General features: G+C 39.1%; 1 protein-coding gene across 1 annotated transcript in view; it reads right to left on the bottom strand.

Annotated features, from left to right (window-relative positions):
* The window catches only part of LOC122791460, a 429,024-nt gene that overhangs the window by 145,498 nt on the left and 258,135 nt on the right, over nucleotides 1-25,391 (bottom strand). The window contains exon 6 of the mRNA XM_044059205.1: nucleotides 17,192-17,412. Coding sequence (XP_043915140.1) covers nucleotides 17,192-17,412 — 221 coding nt within the window. The remainder of the gene's footprint in view (nucleotides 1-17,191; nucleotides 17,413-25,391) is intronic.

The following is a 25,391-nucleotide window of genomic DNA, read 5'->3' as shown; positions in this document are numbered from 1 at the left end:
ATAAATCAGTGGAAGACATTGTGGTCTTGCAGTGTCAGGGTGCCTCTGTGGCTTTATACCTTGTCTCAGTAAGTGCACAGATGTTTACATTGTCAAGGGTGAGGAAAGCTTGCAAGGATTGGAGTTTCTAATTTAGAGTCCTGGCATTAAGCAGTAACACCTTCAGATTTTTCTGGGCTGGATAGCTATGTTGATAAGTTTATCAAGCTGGCAATGCCAAAAAAAGGCAGCATGGGGGTGGAAGAGGTTTTAGCCAATATTCGAAATCCCAGAGGGGACAGGTACAGGCCATCTCTGGCAAAGTGGCATGGTCTGTTGAGTATATCCTCCCAGGTAACAAATATTGTATCCTCTTTGAATGACACCATACTCTAGTTCAATTGTTAAAGTAAATTATTTTCTGTACATATTGTGGCATCATTCTAGGAGAAGGTAGAATGCTGCTAAATATTAGGCTCATTCCAGCATGGGACACAGTCCGGAGCTCCATCATGCCTTTCTGTTCATATAGTCCAGGTCATTTACACCCATATGGAATACAGTTGAGTCATATTGGTACTTGTGGTTCAACGACCGAAGTCTGTGTGTAATCTGACAGACCTTGGCCCCTGATGGACACCTGACTGTGACTCTCCCTGTACTTAGCCTGCTGAATAGGACATGTGTGTGCATCACAATGTAGTTTTCTATGACCAAAATATTGGGTTGTGTGGTAATGTGCTTTGTAGGCTTAGAAGCTAAGACACCACAGACTGTGGCCGTATGTGTTGTTGATATTGTGGAATGCTTCTGAGGTTGCTGAGGATACTTTTTGTTTGTGCAATGTCTGTGAGGTCTTTGTAGTTTAGGGAGATTATATTTAAGAGCCTTAGCATATGTGTGTTTATGGGTCTGCTCCGTACTATGTAAGGTTGCTGTAGTGTGTGTGTGTTACTGACAATTTATTATAAGTGCTTGTATGTGAGTGTCTTGCCTCCAGTCACATTACATAACTACATCTCTCACATACTATATCAGTTTATTTAAGAATTAAGTGGTTGTCAGTAAACACGAGACAATTGCCACATTATTTCAGTATGCCATATCTCACAGGTTGGCTGCAAAGATAGCAGGGAAGTTCATGTCTTTGACTAAGGATTCACATTTTTTGTTCAACAAAGGGATGGTATAAGAGGGGTTTACAGCTTTCTAGCCTGGAGTTGTTAAAAGTGTAAACCAAAATCAGGACTATTTAAGACCAAACTTGGAGGGAGGGGTTTCTTGGTGCACAGCTAGTTGCTCTTTGAGCAACTAAGCACCATGGAAATTTTGGGGGTAGTTTTACATGGAAAATTTAAATCCTGTGTCCCTGCATCTATACAGGGCAGTGCTAACCACAAGTGCACTATGAACAGTGTCACACAAATGAGCTGAATTAACAGAAGCAGAGAAAACGGACTAAACAAAACAAAACACTCTCTGACCAATCAAGAAGTCTCTCATAGAGCCTTCCTGTGTTATCCCCTGCTCAGACAGACCAGGCCATCTTCTGGCCTCCTTAATGTAAAACCACAGTACAGTCAACCCAAAGTGAATTCACACAGGAGAATCAAACAGACTAGCTAGAAACACACACAATTTTGATAAAGCAGAGAAACCAGCAGCAAGGCCAGTGAAAAGTAGAGTGCTTTACAGTGATAAAAGGCCACAAAATACAATAAATAATGTGAAATACGGTAGCAGTACTCAGATATCTTTTAAAAGTGCAAAAAATCAATTTAAAGTGCCTATCTTAGGACTGAACTGGATACAAGGCAACTGGTTGTGAGCTCCTTTCTCTCCAGACTGCTAAATGTACCCTCTGAAGCCATTTTTCTCCTAACTCACCCAACATCTTGACCATATCTGCCATGATCTCATCTAAGCCTACTGCTTTCCATGATTTCATTTTCCTTATTGATATTCTTACTTCTAAGATGGTCTCCTCTTCTCCTTTCATTGTAGGCAGTGTCTGTAGCAGTAAGCTTCTGTGCATTTTTTCATTCAGTGGCTTTTGGAAGTACCCCTTCTGTCTGCCTTTCATGTCCTGTGGACTGGTGAGCAGGTTGTTGCCGGCATCCTTATGAAGGGTGTCTGATGACTTCTTTGTCTTTCAGTCTTTGTCTAGCAAACTGATAAGAGTTTCTTTGTGCCATCTGGTGAGTCCCTTTCCAGAAGCTGGTAGATGCCTTGTTCCTTGCTATTGCAGCTGGTCTCTTAGCCTCTTTGTTAGCCAACTAGAATTCCTTCTTAGCATGGACCATCTTTTTTACTTCACACTTTTTCTGCATTTCTTCTTTCTTTTGATGACCTCCTGAACTTTTGCATTCCACCCCCAGCTTTCCTTAGGTATTTCCTTGAACTCTTGTGCTTTCTGTCCAGTCAACTCCCAGGTCTTCAGCCTAGTCTCTGTTGACCTTAGAGCCTTCTCTGCCTATTGCTTGCGGCAGATTGGAGCAAACAGTGGTTTATGCTGTGGGCCAACTGTTTCACTGGGGGTGATTTTGTAATTGCTGATTCTATCTCAATGCCCTTTCCTTACTAGGTGAAAATCTACCAGAGTTGCATGTTGACCACTCTTGTACATGATCTTGTGAACTGTATCTCTTGCCAAACCATGTGTTGACCACCAACAAGCCATTTACCAGACAGAAGTCTTGAATGGCCTCCTTCTTTATTCCTGTTACTCCATCAATGGACTCTGGCAGTATTCCTCATAACCTGTTCTTTCTGTCCCAGTGAATGCATTCAGGTTCCTCATTATCAACACCAACTCAAGTCATCCTCCTTTATCTAGTAGGTCCTGCAACTGTTGCCTGAATACACTCTCTTCCTCACTATCAAAACCCTGCAGTGGAGCATATGCTGAGGTTATGAACAGTGCCCTATCATTACACTGGAGTCTGATTGCCATGAGTTTGTAACTAAATCTAACAACATCCTTCATTGTCTTCTGAAGCTTCTCCCGCCTCACAATTCCCACACCATTTCTAGTCTGTTGTTCCCCTGAGCAGAAGACTCTGGATCCAAAGCCAAGTGGCTTTGCTGTACTTCCCTTCCATCTTGTCTCCTGGATACAGAGGATGTACTGCCTCCTCCTTACCATCATATCATCCATTTCCAAGTTGCGTCTTGTAAGTGAACCTACAGTGAATGTTTGCCAGGTTGATTGGTTTTACATCCAACAGAGCTACCCAGGTAAGCTGGGCAACTGGGCAGTGGCTTATTGACCCAGGTCTGCTGGGCTTTATGGAAGGCACAGAATGGCCAATAGCGCCCACTATTAGCATGGGTCCGTGGTGTAGGTTAAAGTAGGCTGGGTCTTCAACACACTTATCACCAGCACATACTGATGTCCATTTTTGATGACACGAGTCAGCACAACCGAATCAACTAGCACCAGTTGTTACCCTGTCAAGTGGCTAGCCCTGACATGGCACTCAGTATGTGATCCATATTCTCTTGTCTCTTGTCTAGAGGATACTTTTGTCACAGCTGATGCCCAAAGCAGCTGATCTGCACAACTCTTTCCCCTATAAGGCACCATTTGGAGTCTGTTCTGCTGCCCATAACTGCATTCCTGGGTGAGTTTCAGGTGGAGACATCCAGCATGTTTTGGGGAGGTGGAAAGGCACCACACAGAGATAGAGAGAACATGCAAACTCCACACAGGCATTGGCCAGAGGTCAGGATTGAAATTTGTACCTTGTGCAAGGGAGGCAAAAACCTTATATTTAAATATGCCAGCAACTTCACATTTAGAGTCTTTGCTATGATTTTACAGTCTGTGTTGATAGAATTAACAATCTAAATGTTTCAAAGAATCTGTATCCTTATCTGGTTTCTTGAGTAACACTATTGTTTCCTCCAATACATGAGATAAATGCCATTGTACTATAACTTAGATTATAGAGGACAGCTCAGTTTGAAAATATTTACATAATTCAACAGGAGGTAGATCTGGTCCTGGGGAGTTCTGACTTTGCTTTCGTGTAATGGCTTTTTGGCCATATTCTAAGTTTATGTCTAGACCTGAAATGGAAACTGATCAGTTTCTTTTTTTTTTAATTAACTAGGGACTAGGTATCTTCCCATTGCTTCAAATTACTTGTTACAATTTTTCTCAGAATAATTCCTGACATGCCCAATATAATGCTCCTATGTTTATCTCTCTGCACTGTTCATAGATTCTTAGGTTCATATGTGGTTACTAGGCTATCAGTCCAACAGCCATTTTAAGCCTTGTCAAGCTTACTCCAAATTTATCTAAGTATTGATGATGTGTCGATACCCTAAGTAATTTTATTATTATGATACAGGCTTGTACACATAAAGGGTCCACAAGCTGCCCTTTTCCATTAAGGACACAGGTACCAAATCAGGGTTAAATTTGAATTTTGCATCCATTGGTCCAGGTAATGTTTGAATAAGTTTAAGGATGAACTTTACTTCACAATGTCAAAATCAATAAGTATGAAGCTTCATTTAATTTGAGTTAATGCATACTAAAGTGGTATTCCTACTGAACTGTGAGAGTTATTGATGTAATGAGGGTTAGTGGTAGAGCTGGCCTTTATCATACAACTAGAATGTAACTGGTAAGCATTTAGATAGGTCTTCTCATCAAATATTTCTCCAGAGCAGACAATGTACATTATTTCACTCTATATCGATTAAATTGCAAAGGATATATTTCTACACACTGCATAAGCAAAGTACTTTTTTATGCAAATAAATTACTCTAGGGAATATATAGGGAATTAATCTACGTAACTATTCTAGAAAATATTTCTACATATCCCAATGTAGTCTTTTGTTCAAGACTCTTGAGAGGTGTGAGATGCAATCTTTTCATCAAAAGGGACGAACTATAGCCTTTTATTTATATTCTGCTTAAATATTTTAAATTGACTTATAGTGACCTCTATGGTGATACTTTTCATTCTTCTCTGCTTTTTGTCCATGGTTTAGCACAAAAAGTTATATATTTGCATTTTTTAGTTTGTTCTGCAACCTTAGACATGTAGCTTCATTTGCAGTTGTGTGAAGATTGTGTATTACTGCAAAATATTAGCATTGTTTATACATTATACTCACTTATAGTTCCATAAGTAGAGTTACATGTAAAATGTAGCTTTTTGTATTTTGAGCCCAGTATGGAGCCCTCAGTCATGTAGCTTCTTTCACAGTTGTGGAAGGATTATGATCTACTGACAGATTTGAACCTCGTTTAGTCATTTATTACAAGGTTACTGGTATATATCTGCACTGTCTGCTGCCTTAGTCTCTGATAGAATTGTAGTAGTGGCAGTATTGTGAATTCTGCTCCAGGATTTGTGCTTCAGTACATTTTATAGCTATATATACCTGCTGAAACAATGGGATGGCAGCAGTGGCAGCATCGTGACTTTTGTTCCAGGATTTGTGTGTAAGCACTTTCTATAGCTGTATTTAGCTGCTTAAAGTTGAATTCCAGTGTCTGTCTAACTTGCTACTGTCTTCACCTGTTCACTGAGTCCGCCTCACCCCCACTAAGACATTAAGGAAAACGTTTTTGAAATTCTAACCAGAGGACTTGAGCTCTAGTATTGACTTTACTTGACTGGATCCCTCTCTAGCAAGTTTGCCAAACTTAGCTCACAGCAGCATCCACCAGGGTTTGTTAAAGACTCTGAGAGGTGTGCAATACAAGCTTAACTTCAATGAGGAGAAAAAACGTTTTTATTTAAATTCTGCTTAAATATTTAAGTTGCACTTGTAGCAACCTGTGTTGTGATACATTTTTGTTCATGGTTTTGCTGAAAAGTTATCTATTTGTATTTTTTTGTTTGTTTGTTCTAGGACCTTCGTCTTCTAACTTCATTTGCTGTTGTGTGAAGATTGTGTATTACTGCAAGATTTTAGGACAGTTTATACATTATACTGCACTTCTATTTCCATAAGTAAAATTACATGTAAATGTTAACTTTCTGTATTTAAAAAACAGTTGTGGGCTTCAGTCTTGTAACAGGACTGTGAGCTACTGCCAGACTTGAGCCTCATTTAGTCTTTTATTACAATGTTACTGGCAAATTTCTGCATAGTCTGTTGTCTTATTCATTGGTAGGATTGCATTAACGTCAGTACTGTGAATTTCACTTAAAGATTTGTGCTTCAGTACTTTTTATAACTGTATTTAAGTGATTTTAATGTTTTACTGAGAGCTAGCTTTGAACGGAGCAGTAACAATTATATATGCTGTCCGAAGTCTTGTTAAATACAGTTTGAAAAAAAAAATTTTAATGTGATTTTAAAATGTAGTTTTTGTACAAACCTATGCATTTTATCATGAGTTACAAGTTATATTGTACGATATATAAGTGAGTTGTGCTGAATTTTTTTTACTGTGTATTTGGTAACTTTCCTTTGAGCATATGCAGGGTTAAAATTCCTTTTTAATTAGTTTACTATTGAATTTAATATGCAAATGCATAAGTCACATGTTCATCATGAAGTTTTTAAACATTGTTTAATGAGTTTTTTGTTATCTGAAGAAGTCGGGTCAACGTATTTGACGAAAAGCGCTTTATTAAATTTCAGTATTTCTAGCCTTCCTCGTACTCTTTTGCTTTGGTTGCCATGTTTATTATTTTCAGTAGTCTTTGTTCAGTGTCTTTTATCTTATGTGAAAATGTAATAAAGAAGTTTGGAGGAAAAAAATGTTTTCCATATATCCAAAATACTAAGTGCCCACCCAGCAAACCGGTATTGCACTTGAGTAAACCTCCTCTACTACAAATTATTTCCTGATCATTTCCCAGATATCCAATCTAATTGGTACCCTCACCGAACTCTAGGAGGGTTCCGAGTTGATCCTGCTCCATCCCTGACAGATAAGAGATATATTTTGTTTGTACTTCAGTTAACCATTTACAGTGCTGCTGCTTAATTTTTGGTTTATTTGTTGATTTTTACCTTTAAATCATTATAAAAGTCCATAATACTTGAAATTGCCTTGTCAAGGTACTTTGTTTACATTGTTTTGTTGTAGCATTGCACTCGCAAGCAATTTTCTTGGTGTTATTACATCAAGAGGTTAGCAGACACAAATGCCCAGAAAGTAAATTTTATCTTTAAAACTTCCCTTATAACTGAAACCTGTAATTTAGTGTGGTTAAAACAAACACAGTGCATGGAGACAAGCTTAGGGAAGCTAGATAAGTGGTTTGTGTCAGCATTGCACTTGGGGGTCTCTTCTACTGTTTTTTGTTTTACATCAGGAGGACTGGGTTTATTCATATTGTGGCTGGAGGTGTTTGCCTGGTCTAGCTGAGTTGGGAAATAGACAAAATGACTCATAGTATAGTCATTCTATTGGCCAGAAGGCTCATTATTTAGTTTTTTTTGTTCTGTGCTGCTATAAATTTTGCATGTTTGCATAGATTATCAGTACCCTGTTCAGCAGCAAACACCAAGAAAGCAAATTTCTCTGTAGAACAGCCCTTAAAATTGTAAATTGCAAAGCAGCAATTTAGTGCAAATATCTTGTGCGCCAACAAACTTAGAGCTACTAGTTGGGCCTTGACTGGCAATTAAATATTAAAGTTAGTAGAATTTAGTACTATTTAGAGTTTAGATACTTATTAATCTGCTCAAACAAAGCACCCTTAATAGCCTTCTAACCCAAATACATCACCCCCTTGTAGCTCACAAATCAAAGGACTGGTCAGTGCAGATATGTAATTTCCTAGCTTCTCTGTGGCCAGTATGATGGATATGGACATCTTGAGACAATGCAGCAATTGCCTCATGTTTGCTGACAAACACTTTATCCTTAAAGAATCAGACACAGTATGCAAGAGGTGTAATGACACAATGACACTGGAGGCTAAACTCTTGCATACAAGTCCACATCAGGTTGTCAAATTACACACACACCACCCACTTATTTAATTAGAGTCAAGACACAGTACACCCCATGACTACAAAAAGGCACTAGATCACTAGTGAAAATCAGAGGCAAAGCCTGGGAACACTGGCGCCCAACAAAAAAACCCTCCTCAAGGCAGTCATTCCTAGAATTGTGCAATAGGGTAAAAAGGCAAATAAAATATGACAATATCCAATATTATCAATCTACCCTAAACTTCTCCCAACACAACGCTAAGCAGTTCGGGTTCTCCATAAACTCCATTCTCCACCCAAGTTAAGTTGGCACCCCCTCACCTACCTCTATCTCCTCTTCCAGCAGTATTGTTGCCTTTTTCAATACACACTTAACTGAATCCATTCTATCTTTGGCTAAACAACACAACTCTCTCCCCACCCTCCACACACCAAAACCAAATACTCTGTCCACTGTTTTTTTCATTTTCTTCAGTACCCACCTCCAAAATAAAAAACTTCTACTAAAGTTTAAGTCTACAAAACCTGCTAACGACAGTCTCACCTGTGAATACCTAAAAATAGCATCCTTATCAGAATGCTATGTCCCTTCACTGTGGAAAATATCCCACATAATACCCCTCCATAAAGGTGGTTCCTCCACTGAACTCTCCAATTACCACCCCATAGCTATACTTTCTCCACTTTCCAAGATACTTGAGAAATGCATTCATTCTCAAGTCCTAGACTACCTACAAACTAATAACTTCCCATCCAGCACTCAGCATGGCTTCAGGCCATTCCATAGCACTACCACAGCCTTGTTCCTTTCACTAACACTGTCCTTCATCACAAAAATAATGGACTTTTCTGTTCTGCCATATTCCTATACCTGTCTAAGGCCTTTGACATGGTCTCACACAAACTACCACTCTCTGTTCTCACTAACCTATCCTTTTCACAATCAGCTACAGACTGGTTTCACAGCTATCTAGCTGGCCGTCAGCAATCTGTTGTGTGGCAAAATTACCTATCACCTTAACTTCCCGTCACACTTGGTGTTCCCCAAGGCTCCATCCTGGGACCACTACTATTCTCACTCTTCACCAATAACCTGTTCACATCCACCAAACAGGTCTTTCTCATACAGTATGCAGATGATTCTACCCTCATCTGCTCAGCCCCAACTATACCTGAACTCCAGAAGATCACTCAGGAACCCTTTTCCTCTGTTGAAATCTGGCTATCTAATGCACAGCTAATACTCAACCCAAACAAGACTAAACTCCTCATTTTCCAACCCACAAAATCTAACCTAACCAACCCCCCCAATTCAACATCCTAGCCAACAACAACAATACCAGCATCTCCCCAACAGAACACACCAAACTACCTGGCGTTGAGACTGACAACCATCTTAGATTCTAAACTCACATTTCTCTAACCATAAAAAAAGTTAAAAAAAACTGGGGACATTGTATAGAAATAAGCAACTCCTCACCAAAACAGTCAGAATTTCTGTTTCCAATTCCCACCTCATCTCAACTTTACTCTATGCCTCACCTAAACCTACCAACCTTAGACAAACTGACCTAAACAAGCTTGAGGCATGCTACAATAAAATCGCTAAGTTTGTCACTGGGGCATCCTATTACAGCCACCACTATATCTCACTTAAAGAACCTGACTGGCTTTAACTCCCTCAACTTCTTCACCTAAATCAACTCTCCCTTGCTCACAAATTAGTAAACCACCCTCAAAAAGTCCCTTCCCTACAATACCTTCTCCAGTCCTATTTCTACCACTAGACCACTACGCTCCAGCAGCAAAAATCAACTTCAAGTAACCAAAGCCAAGAAATCAGCTGGAGAAGCTCTTTTCTCCTGCATAATATCCAAGTTATAGAACACTCTCCCCCTTCTATAACCACACTACCTTCATGATATCTCTTAAAAGCTGAACTAAAAACCCACTTAAAAAGCCACTGGTTATGTCCATGCACCAATCCTGACTAGTGACTTACCTTTTTTACCTCTCCTCCTCTCCCCTCCCCTAGCCAGCCTGCCTCCCACTGACAGAGCATTACAATCTTTCCTTTGCAGGCTCTGCCTCCCCTGTTCCCCCCTCCTCACCCTACTCAATCCCTCAGTCTCTCTTCTAAAATTCTTAAACTCCAAGTTCATCTCCAGCTACCTACACCTTCCTATGTTTCATTGCCAATGCTTAGTTCTCTCTCTCCCTATTTACCCCTCCTGTCTTCCCCTGCTACTACTCTAACCCCTTCCAGCTCATTCCACCATCTGGGGAATGTCTCCTATATAACTGTTGGCTTATTCAGCAATATCTGATAATTTCTATGAAATTATAAAATGTATCTGTTGTGAACTTATTACCATCTGAATATACTTACATATTGATTACCCTGATCATTCTATGTTCATTTTGGATGTAGACAATGTTACTACTGTATGTATTGTTTGCTATTGTATGTATATCAATTGTTCTTCATATAACTTTGTTGGTCATGCTTACAATAGCTATAGTTTTGTGTGGAGCTTTTCTCCCCGGGCCTCCGCTGAAAATGGACCTGTGTCCAGTCGGAATTTCTTGGTAAACAAATAAATAAATATTTACTTACTTAATTTTGTTAACCAGGATAGTCTGACTAGGTGTTAGCCCATTTTCAGTGGAGTCCTGGGGGGGAAGCCACATAGTACACCACACACACACACACACACACACACTAACTTATGCTGGGGCACATAAAAGTGAACTTCCTAGACAACAAAGATCACCTACACCACTCGCTGTCAAAGCTGTGCCTCAGCAAGTCCAAAGGCACTCAGAAAAAAACAACACCTAATGCAACATATGCTGTCATTCTCAGTGCAGCCCCAAACACTAAGCCCCTAAGGCAAGTAAACACACTTCACAGGACTCTCACCATAGCGGACTCCACTGTAAGATATAGTGATGCCCCTCTAACCAGGCAGAACAAAGAAAAGATAACTGTTGTTTATCTGGAGCCAGAATCCCCCAAATCATGCATGCACTTAAGCCATTATACCACAAGTATCAGAATGAGTCCATCATAGTGCATGTAGGTGTAAATGACCTGAAATGTACCTCTCTGGATCATATGAAGAGAAATAGTATGGAGCTTTTAGACTGTGTTCCAGGCTGGTATGAGCCTAGCACTGAGCAGCATACTACCATCACCAGGGATGATATCAGAATATAAGCAAAAAATGATTGATTTCAACAACTGGCTTTCTTTCTGGTGTCATTCTAAGGGGATCCAGTATTTATCAGCTTGGGAGGACATGGTCAACCAACCATGTTACTTTTCCTAGGATGGTCAGCACCTTTCCCCTCTAAGCTTTTGAATACTGGCTATGGCTCTGTCTACTCCGTAGTGCCATTTTTAGGTAATGCCAAATTAACAAACCTATGGACATAGCAAAATCAACTCAACAGAACTTCAGGTGTTACTGCTCAATGCAAGAGTACTAATAAAAAACTACATTTCCTCCAAGTCCTCCTCACACTTGAGAATACAGATACCTATGCAGTTACCAAGACATGGTTTAAACTGGTAGTGAGCACCCCAGAAATGCAAGGTTTCAGTGCCTCCCACGCTTTTAGACCAGTAGCCACACAAACAATGGCCAAAGGTGGAAGTGTCTCAATACACATCAGTAACAAGCATACCTCTAGGGTGGTCAAACAGGATGACATGCTGGAGTTCCACCACGTGCAGATCACCATAGACAAAACCCTGTACCATATCCTAACCAGCTATAGGTCACCCTCCATGTCCTAAAAAGCTCACAATGCATACTTGGACCTACTGGAGACACTTTTACTATCCAAGGTAACACAACACTCATGGAAGACTTTAATTAACTCTCTATAGACTGGGAATCCTACATGGTCTGAAATCTACAGGCACAAAGATTCCTGGACTTCGTAAATACAAACACCCTCAATCAAATAGTGAATACGTCCACTACAAGCTCCAATATACTGGACTTTGTGCTAACATATATGGGAGAATGTTGCACCTCTCAATGTCTAATCCTTTCGCTAAGGTCCATCCATACAGCTGTCTCCTTTGAAATTAAGAAAAAGCAAAAGGCTCACTTAGTACTTTGGCTGCATGGACACATGCTGGTTTTACATTCCTTTGAAATCAAAATTAACTCTGTGATCCCATTAAAGGCATTAAAGCCAGCAACATTTAGTAACTATTCCAAAGCAAATTATCTGTTATTAAGTGATAGTTTGCCAAAATCCAATGCTCCTCCAAACCCCAAGAACACAACGGCCTATGCTGAATTGCCCTCAGAAACTCTGTACAACCATGTAAATGGCTGCATAGAGGCTGCTGTACCTACCAAAAGTAAGCCCAGAACTAGCCCTAGAAACAAACCACCCTAGTGGCATCCCAAATTAAACAGGATATATACAATAAAAGGAAAAAATCAGGAAGGATAATTCCATAAAGATAAAAACTCTCTCATCAAAGTAAATAGGCAACTAAGAGGGCTAATTAGGTCAAGCAAAGCCAACTTTGAGGTTAAGATAGCCTCTCAGGTGAAAGATGACCATAAGGCCTTCTATAGCTATGTTAGAAACTTCAAGAGCAGCACACATCAATGTGCTGATCTGATGGTTATTGGTGCCACATTCACCATGTCTGGTGATATAGCAAACCTATTAGCAGACAAATTCAGTTCCAACTTTACCCACCTCTCACCCCCAACAATACACTCAAACATAACCCCTCCAACTATAAATAGTGGGCATGTACTGGAAGCAACTCACTAAAGCCAATAACATAGCCTCAGTGGGCCCTGATAACATCATAGGAGGCCTCCTGAATAGTCTAAAATATGACTTATCAGTACCCCTGGTGTCATTATTTAGCTATAGTCTTAAAACAAGCTTTGCACCACATGAATGGAGGACTGCAATGCTTTCATAAGGGAGGACTGTCAATAGATCCTGGAAACTACAGATCCATTAATCTGACTAGTCTTATTTGTAAAGCCATAGAAAGAATTATCATGGAAACTGACAAGGACATAGAAGACCTCCAGACACTGGATCTATGCCAGTTTGGCTTTGTCAAAGGAAGGTCTTGCTTACTGAATCTGGTGGACTTCTTTGAAAAGGTCATCAAAGCAATGGATGAGAGGGAAACTGTATATACTGCCTACTTAGATCTGGCTAAGGCATTTGATACAATACCCCATTTGCACATTGTCAACAGACTTACTGAACTGGGTGTAAACTCCTTTGTAACACATTGGATAACTAGCTGACTCGCTGACAGGACCCAGGAAATCATAATCAGTGAGGCCACCTCCAAAAAAGATGCTGGTCACCAGTGGAGTCCCCTAGCGGTCTGTGCTAGGCCCACTATTCTTTGGCATCTACTTTTTGGATGTCAAAGGCCTCTGGCTAACCAAGTTCACAGATGATTGTAAACTGGGAGCAGTCAATGAATTCCCCCAAGATGAGAACACCCTTCAGGAAGGTCTAAATACGAATGTTTGATGCCAAAACTGTGGTTAAAGTGCAATAAAGAAAAATGCATTATTGCACCTTTTGGGAAGTCTACCACACCAGGTAAATACATTGTCAGTAAAACACCCTTAAATGCTGTTTCACTAGTTAAGGATCTGGGAACTCCTGTAGAATGTAACCTAGCCTTTGACCAAAATGTGTCCAAGGTATTAAGAAAACCCTTTTATGTTGCTCAACTTACAAGAAAGGGCATGGCATCTGGGTCCAGGCAGGTCATTATACCACTATACTCAATCCTCATAGAGTATAATGCCCCCTTTGGTATGGACCTGACCAGACACTTGCAGCAACTACAACATCCACAAAGGCTCCTTACAAAAACAATACAGCGGGTAAACAGAATGCCCTACTCTGATTACCTCCAAGCCCTGTCTCTTTAGTCAGTATCATACAGACTTCTGAGAGGTGATCTTTGCCTGGGATACAAGACATCTCTGGACCCTGATTTGATAAATCTTTTGAACATCTGCAAAACAAACAGTGTCAGAACTACTAGATTAAAAGACCTACAATTTGTTTGCTACATAAATAGGACATGTTGGAGAGACAGATATGTTTCTCAGAGAAACAGGCTCACCATGGATGTGAAGCAGATTTCCTCCCTATACCTATTTAAGTGCAACCTTGATAAATGGATGGATAATTGGAAATTCACCTTGGTCTGGCTCCTTTGTCTCTGATGGGCAGAGGCAGTCACTAAATCATCCCTTAAAATCAAACATGAAACAAATTTGTCGGTCACATTTGGGTTGCACAGCTAGGCTTTTAAGGGCCCTAATGGTTATTAGCCTAGTATCCACCTATGAACACAGACAAATGACTAGTGTCAAAGTTACATACTAAAACTCAATACCAAGAAATGCATTATAGTGCCTTTTGGGAAAACTTCCACCCAGGTTACTACTTCATCGATAAGGCACCAGTAAGAGTTTACCTGGTAGTTATGGATCTGAGAACATATGTAGAAAGTAATCTGTCCTTTGACCAACATGTGGCCATGGTAGTAAGAAAATCATTCTGTGTCACCCAAATTAAAAGTAAGGGCATGGCATCCAAGTCCAAGAAAGTTGTAGTGCCACTTTATTCAACCCTTATTAGACCCATCATTGAGTATAATGTTCCCTTCAGCATCTACCTGACCAGACATATGCAACAGTTGGAACACCAACAAAAGGTTCCTTACCAGGAGCATCCAGAGTATAAACACATTATCCCATATGGATCACCTTAAAGCCCTACATCTACACTCTGTCTCCTACAGGTTACTGAGAGGCGATCTATGTCTGGCATACAAGGCATCATGGGATCCACCTCTGATGGACTTTTTGTATATCCACAAAACAAACAGCATCAGAACCACTAGATCACAGGAATTAAATTTTGTAACATAAATAAGACATGTTGGAAAGACAGATATGTATCTCAGAGGGTCCCCGTGAACCGGAATGGGCTCCCCATCCAAGTAAAGCAGAGTCCATCCCTAAACCTGTTTAAGCATAACCCTGGTCAATGGATGGGAAATCTTAAATTCACCCTGGGCCTGTCACAGTGTCTCTGACAGAAGCAGATAGTAATGCCCAGAGTAACATATCCCCTTCCTCATAACCTCTAGACACTTTCTAATATACCAAAAGCAACAAAAAAGCACCAGGTAGCAAGTAGCAAGTAGCAAACAACGAACACAGTATCCAGCAAATCTTTTAATAAAATCTCTAAGCCTTCAAGGAGAATAAAATTATGTACAAGCACCCATACTTTATAGCAAGCTGATAACTCAATTAAACAATTAATTAAACAACACTCTCCATCTAATATTCTTGGTGGATGCTGATGAAAGTGACATTAAAGAGTTTGTTAAGGACATCAATTATAATAGATTTTCCATGAGTTTTGATGGTCTAAAAATGGGACCTGTGGTCCCATTTTTGGATATTATTTTGGATATTTCTGATGGTATGAAAATTATTACCTCAATTAATAGAAAATTTGAAGGTACTAATTTTTATTTACATGGAACTAGTGGTCACCCTCCCCACACTTTGGATGCATTACCATATGGGGAAATGTTTATAGATTATGTGGAAGATATGATATTTTTCAGCAAGAAATGAACATTTTGGTGGAATCTTTTTTAAGCAGAGGTTATAATAAGGACATTTTAAATAGATGTTTTGATAAGTTGGTTAGAAGAGTTAAGCTTTTTGATGGTGTAAATAGTTATCATCCTTATATCAATGTGTCTCAATATAATAGTGTTAATAATTGTAAGGAAAATATGTATTTTGTAACCACTTATGGTTGCTTTACTTTTAAATTTCTTGATATAGTAAAACAATTTTGGTCCTTTTTACTTTCTTGTAAAATGTTCAGCAGTGGCTTAATGTTAACTTACAATTTTCCTATCGGAGAGGTAGAAATATCAAAAACTTTTTAGTTAAAAGTAAATTTATTTTGCCTCTACCTTCAATATATAAAGAACCATGTCGAACTGGCACCTTCCCTTGTGGAAGCTGCAAAGGTTGCAAATATATTGTACCCTGTTTTCCATTCATTAATGATGTGAAGTTTACTCCTGTTAAGGAATTTTGTTGTAAGTCAGTAGGGGTTATTTATGCTCTCTGTTGCCCATGTAATACTTATTACATAGGAGAAACTAAAAGGGCTTTTAAATTGAGATTGTTAGAGCATATAAGGGACATTAACAATGGTAATATTGAAAGCCCTGTAGCTCTGCATTTTTTAGAATGTCATAATAAAAGTAGTGAAGGTTTAAAAGCCACTATTTTAGAACAAGTTAAGCCATCAATGTACTGTCAGCAGGATGTTAAAACTATGTTATTGCAAAAAGAAGCTCTGCTTATTTTAAAGTACAAAACTATGTCTCCTTGTGGGCTCAATGTAGAGTTCAATTGGAGAGTGTTGTTTAATTAATTGTTTAATTGAGTTATCAGCTTGCTATAAAGTATGGGTGCTTGTACATAATTTTATTCTCCTTGAAGGCTTTGGCCGAGACGTCAGAGAGATTTTATTAAAAGATTTGCTGGATACTGTGTTCGTTGTTTGCTACTTCCTAATATACCCCCTTCTAATAAACACTCATGATACACAAGGACACAACTGGGCTGGATTGCATGACTAGGCTTATAAAGGCCTTGGTGGTTCTTAGCCTAGTATATAGCTATGAACCTATAAACCTATACAGTGAAGTATACTGTTTTAGTGCATCCAGCTCATTACATTTAGAAACTATGCAGTGCAGTCTATGGCTTCCAGTTAAATGAGAGACCTCTTGTGGTAGTCACCAGTGATATAGTGCCTTATTAGAATATTCCTGGTCTAGGTGCCCTGTTATGCAGTGAGATCTGTGGGCATAATTCTTTATTAAAGTTCAATAAGTCCTGATCATTATATTAAGGTTATACAATAAATGTACCCCTTTAAACAAAAGTAACACCTGAAATTTAAAAAGTTGTAGTTTAAAACATATAATTAATTTCTAGTGTTTGGTATGAAAGGCACAGTCAAGACTTATCTTTCAGGGACACTATTATACCCAGCTACATTAGTGAATGAAAAAATCTTTTAAGGTTTTAATTATTACTTACAGAGCTGAAAATAATTTGTAACATTTTTGTTTGAATGTTAGAGTATTCTGTGTTTATGCCACTTAACATTTTGTACAAGTACAGTAAATTGCTTTTTGCCATAGCAGACATACCTGTAGATGTTGAGATCTGCTTTTCCTCTTTAGTTTCCAGGGCATCTACCAGCTCTGAACTGGAGATGTGTTCCATGCTGCTCACGGTTTTTAATTGATCTTTCAGGATGGCTCCTGTAGAGCCAGAGCTCACAGATGATGAAGAGGTTGACATTAGTACGGTGGCTGAAATGGAAGCATTTTGTACCACTACTCTGGAACCAGGTTGGGAACTCATAGGCCTAAACAGAAATCAAACAATAAATGTGTTTGTGATCATTGGTCTCCTAAAAGAGAAACAAAATAAAACAGATATAATACAAATGAAATATGCACCATGCAAAACTGTGGTCACTCCCCACACTGTTCATTTTATTAATATTCATCAAGGGATCTTTAAATAGCTTTGTTTTCAGAAGAAATACTGGAAAATACCAATATTTGCCATAACAGTCTTTTAATTGCTAACAAAGCTTAATTTCTACAGGGGGATGACCTGAACTATCAGTAGCTTTTTTTGTAGGTAACATCTATCAAATCTTGCCCAGGAACCATATTTTACTGAAAATGTGTAAATTCCAAATCATTCTGTATTATTTTCATTGTCCATATGAGCTCCAAAACTCAAATACAGTTCTCTAAGAAGCTAGCCTTAGCTAACTTTCTATGATACTGTGTCCTTATTTCCTATAGTGGTGTTCCAGTCACCAACTATTACCATACATCCTTGATAAAAAACACTATATCTTCTTCCATAATATTCTTTCTATCCTGTCTCAATGACTTTAGTTGAATATATATTGCAGACAGTGATATTTTTACACCCTGACAGCAAGTAGTCGTAACTACACATCTTCTTTGCCTATCCTTCATTTGTTCCCAAGTCTTTAATCTGATACCATTTTATTAATATTAAAACACATTTCTTTTTTCCTCCTCCTATTCCAACAAAGAAACCCTCCTTCCCAATTTTTTTTATGATTTTGGTGCGTCTCTTGTAACACTAGTATCTATGCATTACTACTGTAAACTTAAGACTGCACTTTGTCATGTTTTTTTACTAGCCACCAACCCATTAATGTTTCAGACTAATATGACAATTTGTGACATCATAACATTTATCTATTATTCTATGTAAATATATTATTTGTTTTTCTGTGTTCCAGATTGGTCTATTTCTAAACTTTTGGTGTCACATTATAAATTTTTGTGTAAGACTGTCCCAACAGAACTCTGATCTCTTATTTTCATGAACACAATTCCCTCCTTCCCTATCCCAAAAATAAAGATATTAACTATCTATGGATCTATTATTTACTGAAATCCCGCTTAGTTGAACGATGAAATGACAAGACAACATTGGCAAAAATGTTCTTTAACACTCAGATCAACAGAATTTAACTCCAGGAAACTAACCACATGACCACCACCACTTTAGAAAGAAACTGATTTTCTCCTTTGGGCTGGACAGCACTTGCTGTAAATCACTGATCTATTTGTTTCACTTTCCTGTAGGTAACCATTAATTTCTGAAGCTGTCCCTAAGTTCTTGTACTACTGGACAGCCATACATTGGTATCTATTTTGTTTCATTAAGTATATTTGTCACTTTAAAATTTTATCATCGTTGCAGCTTAAACAGTCCTGTAACCGGTGCATGTTTAACATTTCTCATTTAACTTCATTTGTTATCTAAAATGTAATGGCTATTTTTAAAAGATCAAGATTGTTAGCTATCCAGGCAAACTGGCTTCCTCCTCTTTTAATTAAGGGTTGTATTCATAGCCATAATGCAAACGTGTTAAGGCTATCTGCAATGTCTGTGAGTGATCACAAGTAAGCCACAATTCATAGAGGCCACTTACACTAACGTGAGAAGACAGCAAGTAACCATAAGCAAATTAAGTCATAATGAGATGTAAATGATATGTAAAACAGTATAAGCTAGTGAAGCATTCTCTCATGTACTTGCATTTCATAGTTCAGTTTTCTTATTTTCACTCCGTCCACAGATTCATTATATAAAGAGGAGTGTCAGTGAAGATGCTGCCATTTGCTGCTAGTCTTGCTATTTCTATTGCAAATTGCTTATTTTGGCTGAGCCAGCACTTGCTGGCCAAGGAGGCAGAGCTGTAAGCAAAGAGTATCCCAATATAATTTTGATAATCGGAAGATACTTGACAGGATTAGAGTGGACAGGGATAATATAAGGGTAATCAGACCTCTATATATTCCTGACCACTTTAAACCTGACCCCTATATGGGCACTGGAGGAATGCACGGACTTCCTATCCATGTGGAAACTACTTGCTCTGGAGACCTTCAAGCGACAGAATGGGGTCATGTTGGGTATCTCTCTCAGGCTTCTGCCTCATGGATTCTGCAGCAGTTCATGGATGTACTCTTGGCATGTATGGATCACTACAGCTATTTCCAAGTGTTACCTCAGGATCAGGCCAGGACTATGCCTGCCTTTTATGGGATGGCACATTTTCTTGAAGTACGTAGTGCAATAGACTGCACCCATGTTGCAATTAGGGCCCCTTCTGGTCCACAGGATGAGTGGTACCACAGTAGGAAGGGCTAATATCCATTATTTGCCAGGTAGTATGTGATGCATGGGGGGGTACATCACCAAGTTCTCAGCTCAGCATCCTGGCAGTGCACACAATTACACATCTAGCACACTCTACCACCTCTTCCTGCATGGCAGGATACCCAGTGGTCATCTTGCTGGTAAGCAAAAAATATGTTTTCTCTCTTTTTTCTATTTTATTTAAGTAACTATTAATGGCAAAATGTACTGCTGAATACCAGATCACTTTTTCTTTGTTTCATCTCCCACCACAACCTTCTCTTTCTCTCTCTTTTTTCATCCTTCAGATGAAGTTGGATATCCACTGGAGCCATGGCTCATGAAACCTGTGAAAAATGTAAGTGGAGCTGCTAAGGACAACTTTAATACACCTCTGTTCCAGATCCGTATTGTCATCAAGAGGGTCTCTGACCTCTTGAAGAGTCATTTTAGGTTCCTGGATGAGTTTGGGGGAGGGGGCGCCCTTGTGTATGACCCAGCTACTGCATGTTGGAGATTTACTACATGTTGCATTCTACACAACATTATCATACGCCTATCTAGTGGTGAAGTGATCCATGCTGTCACTGCATCTCCCAGTTTCAGTCCTACCATGGGTAATGGTGGCCAGCTGGCAGCAGTAGTAAGGGCCCCTGTGCATCAGGCTCCTGTGTGACATATGGCTGTATAAGTAAGGATGGATTATGACATTCATGTGAGTGTTCTTGCAAAAAAAAAAAAAAATGAGAATGCATTGGTATCTGTGGGCTCTGCTGTGTGGTGCATGGTCTACTGTCACTGTTCATCCGGCATTAATTCTTTTCTTCAAAAAAATAATTTTAATAGTTAATCGTATTATTGTCTGTAAAAGTCATGCCCGAGTGCACACTAACTGCTGTTCAGTGATGTTGTAAGCCATCATTTAACTACTATTCATATTTTTAAAAGTTTTGGACAATAAATTCTAGTCAGGTGGTGGACATAACTATGCAGATACTGGATGTCCTAAAGTTGTACAATTAGTAGAAAATGTTAATTCAGTATTTCACGTGAGTTCATACCTTTCAGTTGAATGGAAATGTATAATTTTTTTGTATATTATGCAATGCTTTCTCAGTTTGAGCTAAGTTAACTAGTGAGGTACTGCACATGAGATTATTTTATTTTGTCATACACAATAATATGTGGCCTCAGAGACAAAAAATATAATTTGTGCTGTGGTGAGGATGAAGTGACAGCAGTGTTTGTTTATATTGCAGCATATGTATTTTAATCTGTAATGTTATTATTAGTGTTTCCCTGAAAACTTGTGCATTACTACTTTTAAGTTGTAGGTAACAGCCAGTTGTAACCAGCTTTAATGCTTATAGGCATTAAAGGTTTTAATCAGTGCTACCTTATATTTCCACAGTTCCATGAGGTTTTAAGCAGTACCATTAAGGGAATGAAATGCGTACAGTTATAAAATGTCCTAAGCCCCCCCCCTCATTTTTTCTGATAACTTATTCCCCTTTAAGTTAAACATTGACCTGTGTTTGTGAATGTCAAAAAGTACAGAAATATCACACTTGAATCACAGTAGGTCAGGATCAAATGTGTCATACACATCTCCTAAAGACATGCTAGGTGATGGTGCAAAGTGATTTTGAAGAGAGTCTCTCATGAGAGTTGGACAATAGGTTTGTCTGATGTCATGATCTATGTGATGCACGTAATCCTGCAGACACTTATGTGCCACTGCTGCAGTACCCAGTCAATGACCTTGAATGAGAAGTTCTGCTTTGTGTAGATGAATGCTGATGTGGCCTGCATGAAATCTGTTGTGATTGTTCCCCCCCAAGACTAATTACAGTACTTGTACTCTCATGTGTTCTGCCCCCAACTGTCTGGACAGTACCCAGTCCTCTTTCCCATCCAAATGTGGCTCCTACTTGAATCTGGTAAGTCCTACCTAGTGTACGAATGGAGGCGGCCACAGACTCTTGGTGTACCACCATCAGTGTGATCATAGGATTATCCCTACTCTTTGTCATTTCCATGTAGAGCTGTAAATCCTCACATATACCCTGGAGGACTCTGATAATGTCCAGCTGATTCTCTGTGATAGTGCTTAAATGTCTGTATTTGTCCTGAAAGTGCTCATCTAGGTTTGGAGATACTGGTGTACAAGTCAAAGGGTTTTCTCCCTATACAACATTAAGTGTAATGCCAGCATGTGCTTGACCTTGTGATGCACTGTCACTTCCTGCAGAGTTACTAACATTTAGAGAGGTGCAAGATCCTGCCACTAAACCTGGGGATGGTATGCCACTTTCCTCAGGCTGTCTCATAAATTTAACTTCTTCAACAGCCATTCTGCTGCTTACATCCACCAAATTTATTGCTATACTGGAACTGCTTGTTACTGCTGCTGACCCTGTAAAAATTATTTGAAAACATTACTAATAAAGAAGTAGCATACACTACTAGACTACTGTATGCTGACGTAGGAGATGTGGGGAACACCTACCATGCACACTGCCTACATTGTCATTCTGTGCAGAAGTGGAGGGTTCACCTGTTAGCAGTAATTGTCATGTGTTAATGTAATCATTCCATGCCAGCATTCAGTTTTCTATATAAATACATGTTTGTTTGTGTCTTTCTGCTTTTCCCGGTTAGGGGTCGCCACAGCGGAACTCCGGTCCGCTAATGATTGGCAGTTGATTTTTACGTACCAGCTTGCCAGGCCTGACGCACAACCTTCAACGAAGGTGCGCCCTTTCACGCATGTCTCCACGCAGAAGACGGTCTAGCTGAGAATCGAACCGGACAGTGTCTTGCTGTGAGGTGACAACGCTACCGCAGCACCATCACCGCGGTTCTATATAAATACATGTTACTGTTTTTAAATCCTTCTTGAGCAGATGAGTGTTGCTATTGCAGAAGTTGGGAATAACCAGTGTCCACATCACCTCTAATTATTCCATTGTCATCATCCTCTGTGTCAAAGTCATCCCCCCCATGGATGGAGAGAAAGTATTCCTTGTTTGGTGTTAAAGGGATAATTGTTGGATGCCCCCCTCCCTGATACTGGTACAGGCAGTTGCATTCTGCATTGCCTTGCATCTAAGCAAGTCCTACCATATCATTTTCTTTGTTCTTGCACCATGTTAATGTGTGGTTTCTTGCACTGACTGCTTTCACGAGTATTGCAGCTTGATTCCAGGGCTTTGCCTGATAAACTTGTTTGGGCCTCCTTTTACCAAACAGATGTTTGCCATGTGTCCTAAGGGTTGCCATTCGGATGTAATTTTCCTTATGGTTGAAGTTGTCTTTTCTCAGCCTTGATCTCTTGTTCTGCATCATTACTGAGCTTAACAAATATCCCACAATCATACACAAAAATGCTTTTGATGTAATCATTAGTCAAACAACACAACAATGAAAGCATGCCTTGCATCCTCATAAAAAAGGTAGGTGACAAACTCCATAATTATATACACATGCAAAATCTCAGTACACCCAAGTACAGCTGTGCTACAGTAATGTCTGCACTATCATAAACGCATTCAGTTTATTAACAGATTCATCCTTACCCAAGTCCCTACCATTGTATTGTATTTACAATACTATCATTTTTCGGTGACACTCTGAAATCTCCAAGTAAAGATACATGTATGTTGAGCCAACAGAAACTCCTTACCACTTCAGTATTAAATCACTATATTTCTACTATGTATGCACAATAACTAAATGACATCAAAGTAAATGACTATCAGTGATCGCTAATCATTTCCATTGCTGCTGCAAAGATTTTCCATTTGCAAACGTCATTGTTACAGTATTGACTAAAGCCATTGTACTATGCCCATCATATGATTAAAACAAAATATTTCTTAAACTGAACTAATTTTACATCATTTTGAAGTATTTCATATTAATTTACGCTACTTCTATTATTTTTTCTTACTTTAAAAATTCTACAGTTTGCTAAGTCATTTGCAAGTTAATATAGCAGTCTGTTAAACTTTTTCCTGTAAATTAAGGTTCATTTATGCATTTTGTATGCAGATTTGGCCCATTTACACTTATCTTTGTGAAATGCAGTAATACATAAATATGTATGGACACTTATGCATGTAACACACCGTCCCAAGTATGGTGCAGGAATGGTAGGATAGCTTCAGTTATGCTCATAGCTGACTATGTTTAGAAAAGGCAAATGGGGTCATATGCACATGAGTTTGAACAACCATTGAGTATGATCCCTACCCATTCTATATCATCTGAAACATCTTATCACCTCAAAACGATCATCATTTACATGAGTTGGTACTCATACACAGGAATATTTCTGCAAAAACAGCCACCCCCCAAAAAAGAATTAATACTGGTGCTATACTGCATGAGGCATGTATAAATGACTTTCAGGTGTAATACATCAAAAGGTAGCTATGGCAATGTTCAGCGGCAGTAGCGATTATAAGTAATAAAAAAAAAGATTTCATTAATGACTTTTATCCATATAAATGAAATGTGAATGTATTTCTTAAAAACAAGTAGGTGACAAAGCATTTTTAGCAAAACCAAACTTGCCAGTGATAACAGTACCTTGTCTAATGTCCCTGCTGGTTAATTGGGTTTGGTTAAGATGATGACACATCCCAGAGGGACTGGTTCTAAACCTATGAACCACAGTCTTGTTTACATTCTGGTTCTGACACTTCGAATGACTTTCAGCATCTGTAAAGGCACAAGGCCACACTCCAAGCTGGAAAGATATGGAGACCAAGATTATGATCTATCATCTTAGTGAGTCGTACATGGATAAGATCCAAATGTGTGTAAGGGGGAATGAATGGAAGAAAATAGACATATGGCAGGAGTTGTGTGAGCATCTGTCATGCCTGATAAGGAGCACCTGCTCCAGACAACAATGACACTGTAGGCATGATGACCTACAGAAGTGTAGGCCTGACCAGCTGGCTGAGTGGATTGGCCAGGTACTGGAGAGAAAGCCAGAGTTCTATAGTCAGTCTAACATTATTTTTAAATGTTTTGGTCATTTTAAAGATAAAAATAAACTATAAGAATGTTGCATATTTGAATGTATTTGATAGAATAAATATGTATCCATGATGTTGTTATAATAATGCAAAAGAAAGCATAAACATAGGTTTATAGGTAGGTATTAGGCTATTGGCCCAAGGGCCTAAGTAAGCCTAGCCAACAAGGTTTCCTGACTTATGCCACCCAAGAAAGTTATTTTCCTGTGCCCCTGTCAAGCAGAGCCATAGAAGTGATCCCTGGGGTGTATTTCCTATTTCCCATCCACTCATCAAGATTTTTCTTGAAGAGTGCTAATGAGGAACTCTGCTTGACATAGATGGGTAGCTTGTTCCAGAGTATGGGAAGTCTCTGGGACAGGAATCTATCCCTCCAGCATGTCCTGTTTATTGTGGTGACAAGGTTTAGGTCCCTAGAGCATGTAGCTCAGAGGGATTAGGATTTCTTTAAGTGCAGCATGTCCAACAGCTCTGGGTTTGACATAGCTTTATATATTAGGCAGAGATCACCTCAGAGTAGGCAATATGCTATGGAGCAAAGCTGGAGCTTTTTGAGATGGACAGTGTAGGGCATCTGTTTGAGGCCAGTAATCCTCTT

The sequence above is a fragment of the Protopterus annectens genome, chromosome 17.part0 (genome assembly GCF_019279795.1).
Source record: "Protopterus annectens isolate FY-2018-M chromosome 17.part0, PAN1.0, whole genome shotgun sequence".
In the NCBI taxonomy this organism is placed as follows: Eukaryota; Metazoa; Chordata; order Ceratodontiformes; family Protopteridae; genus Protopterus; species Protopterus annectens.
Note: the sequence above shows the minus strand (reverse complement) of the source record. Positions and strands in the feature narration are given on the sequence as shown.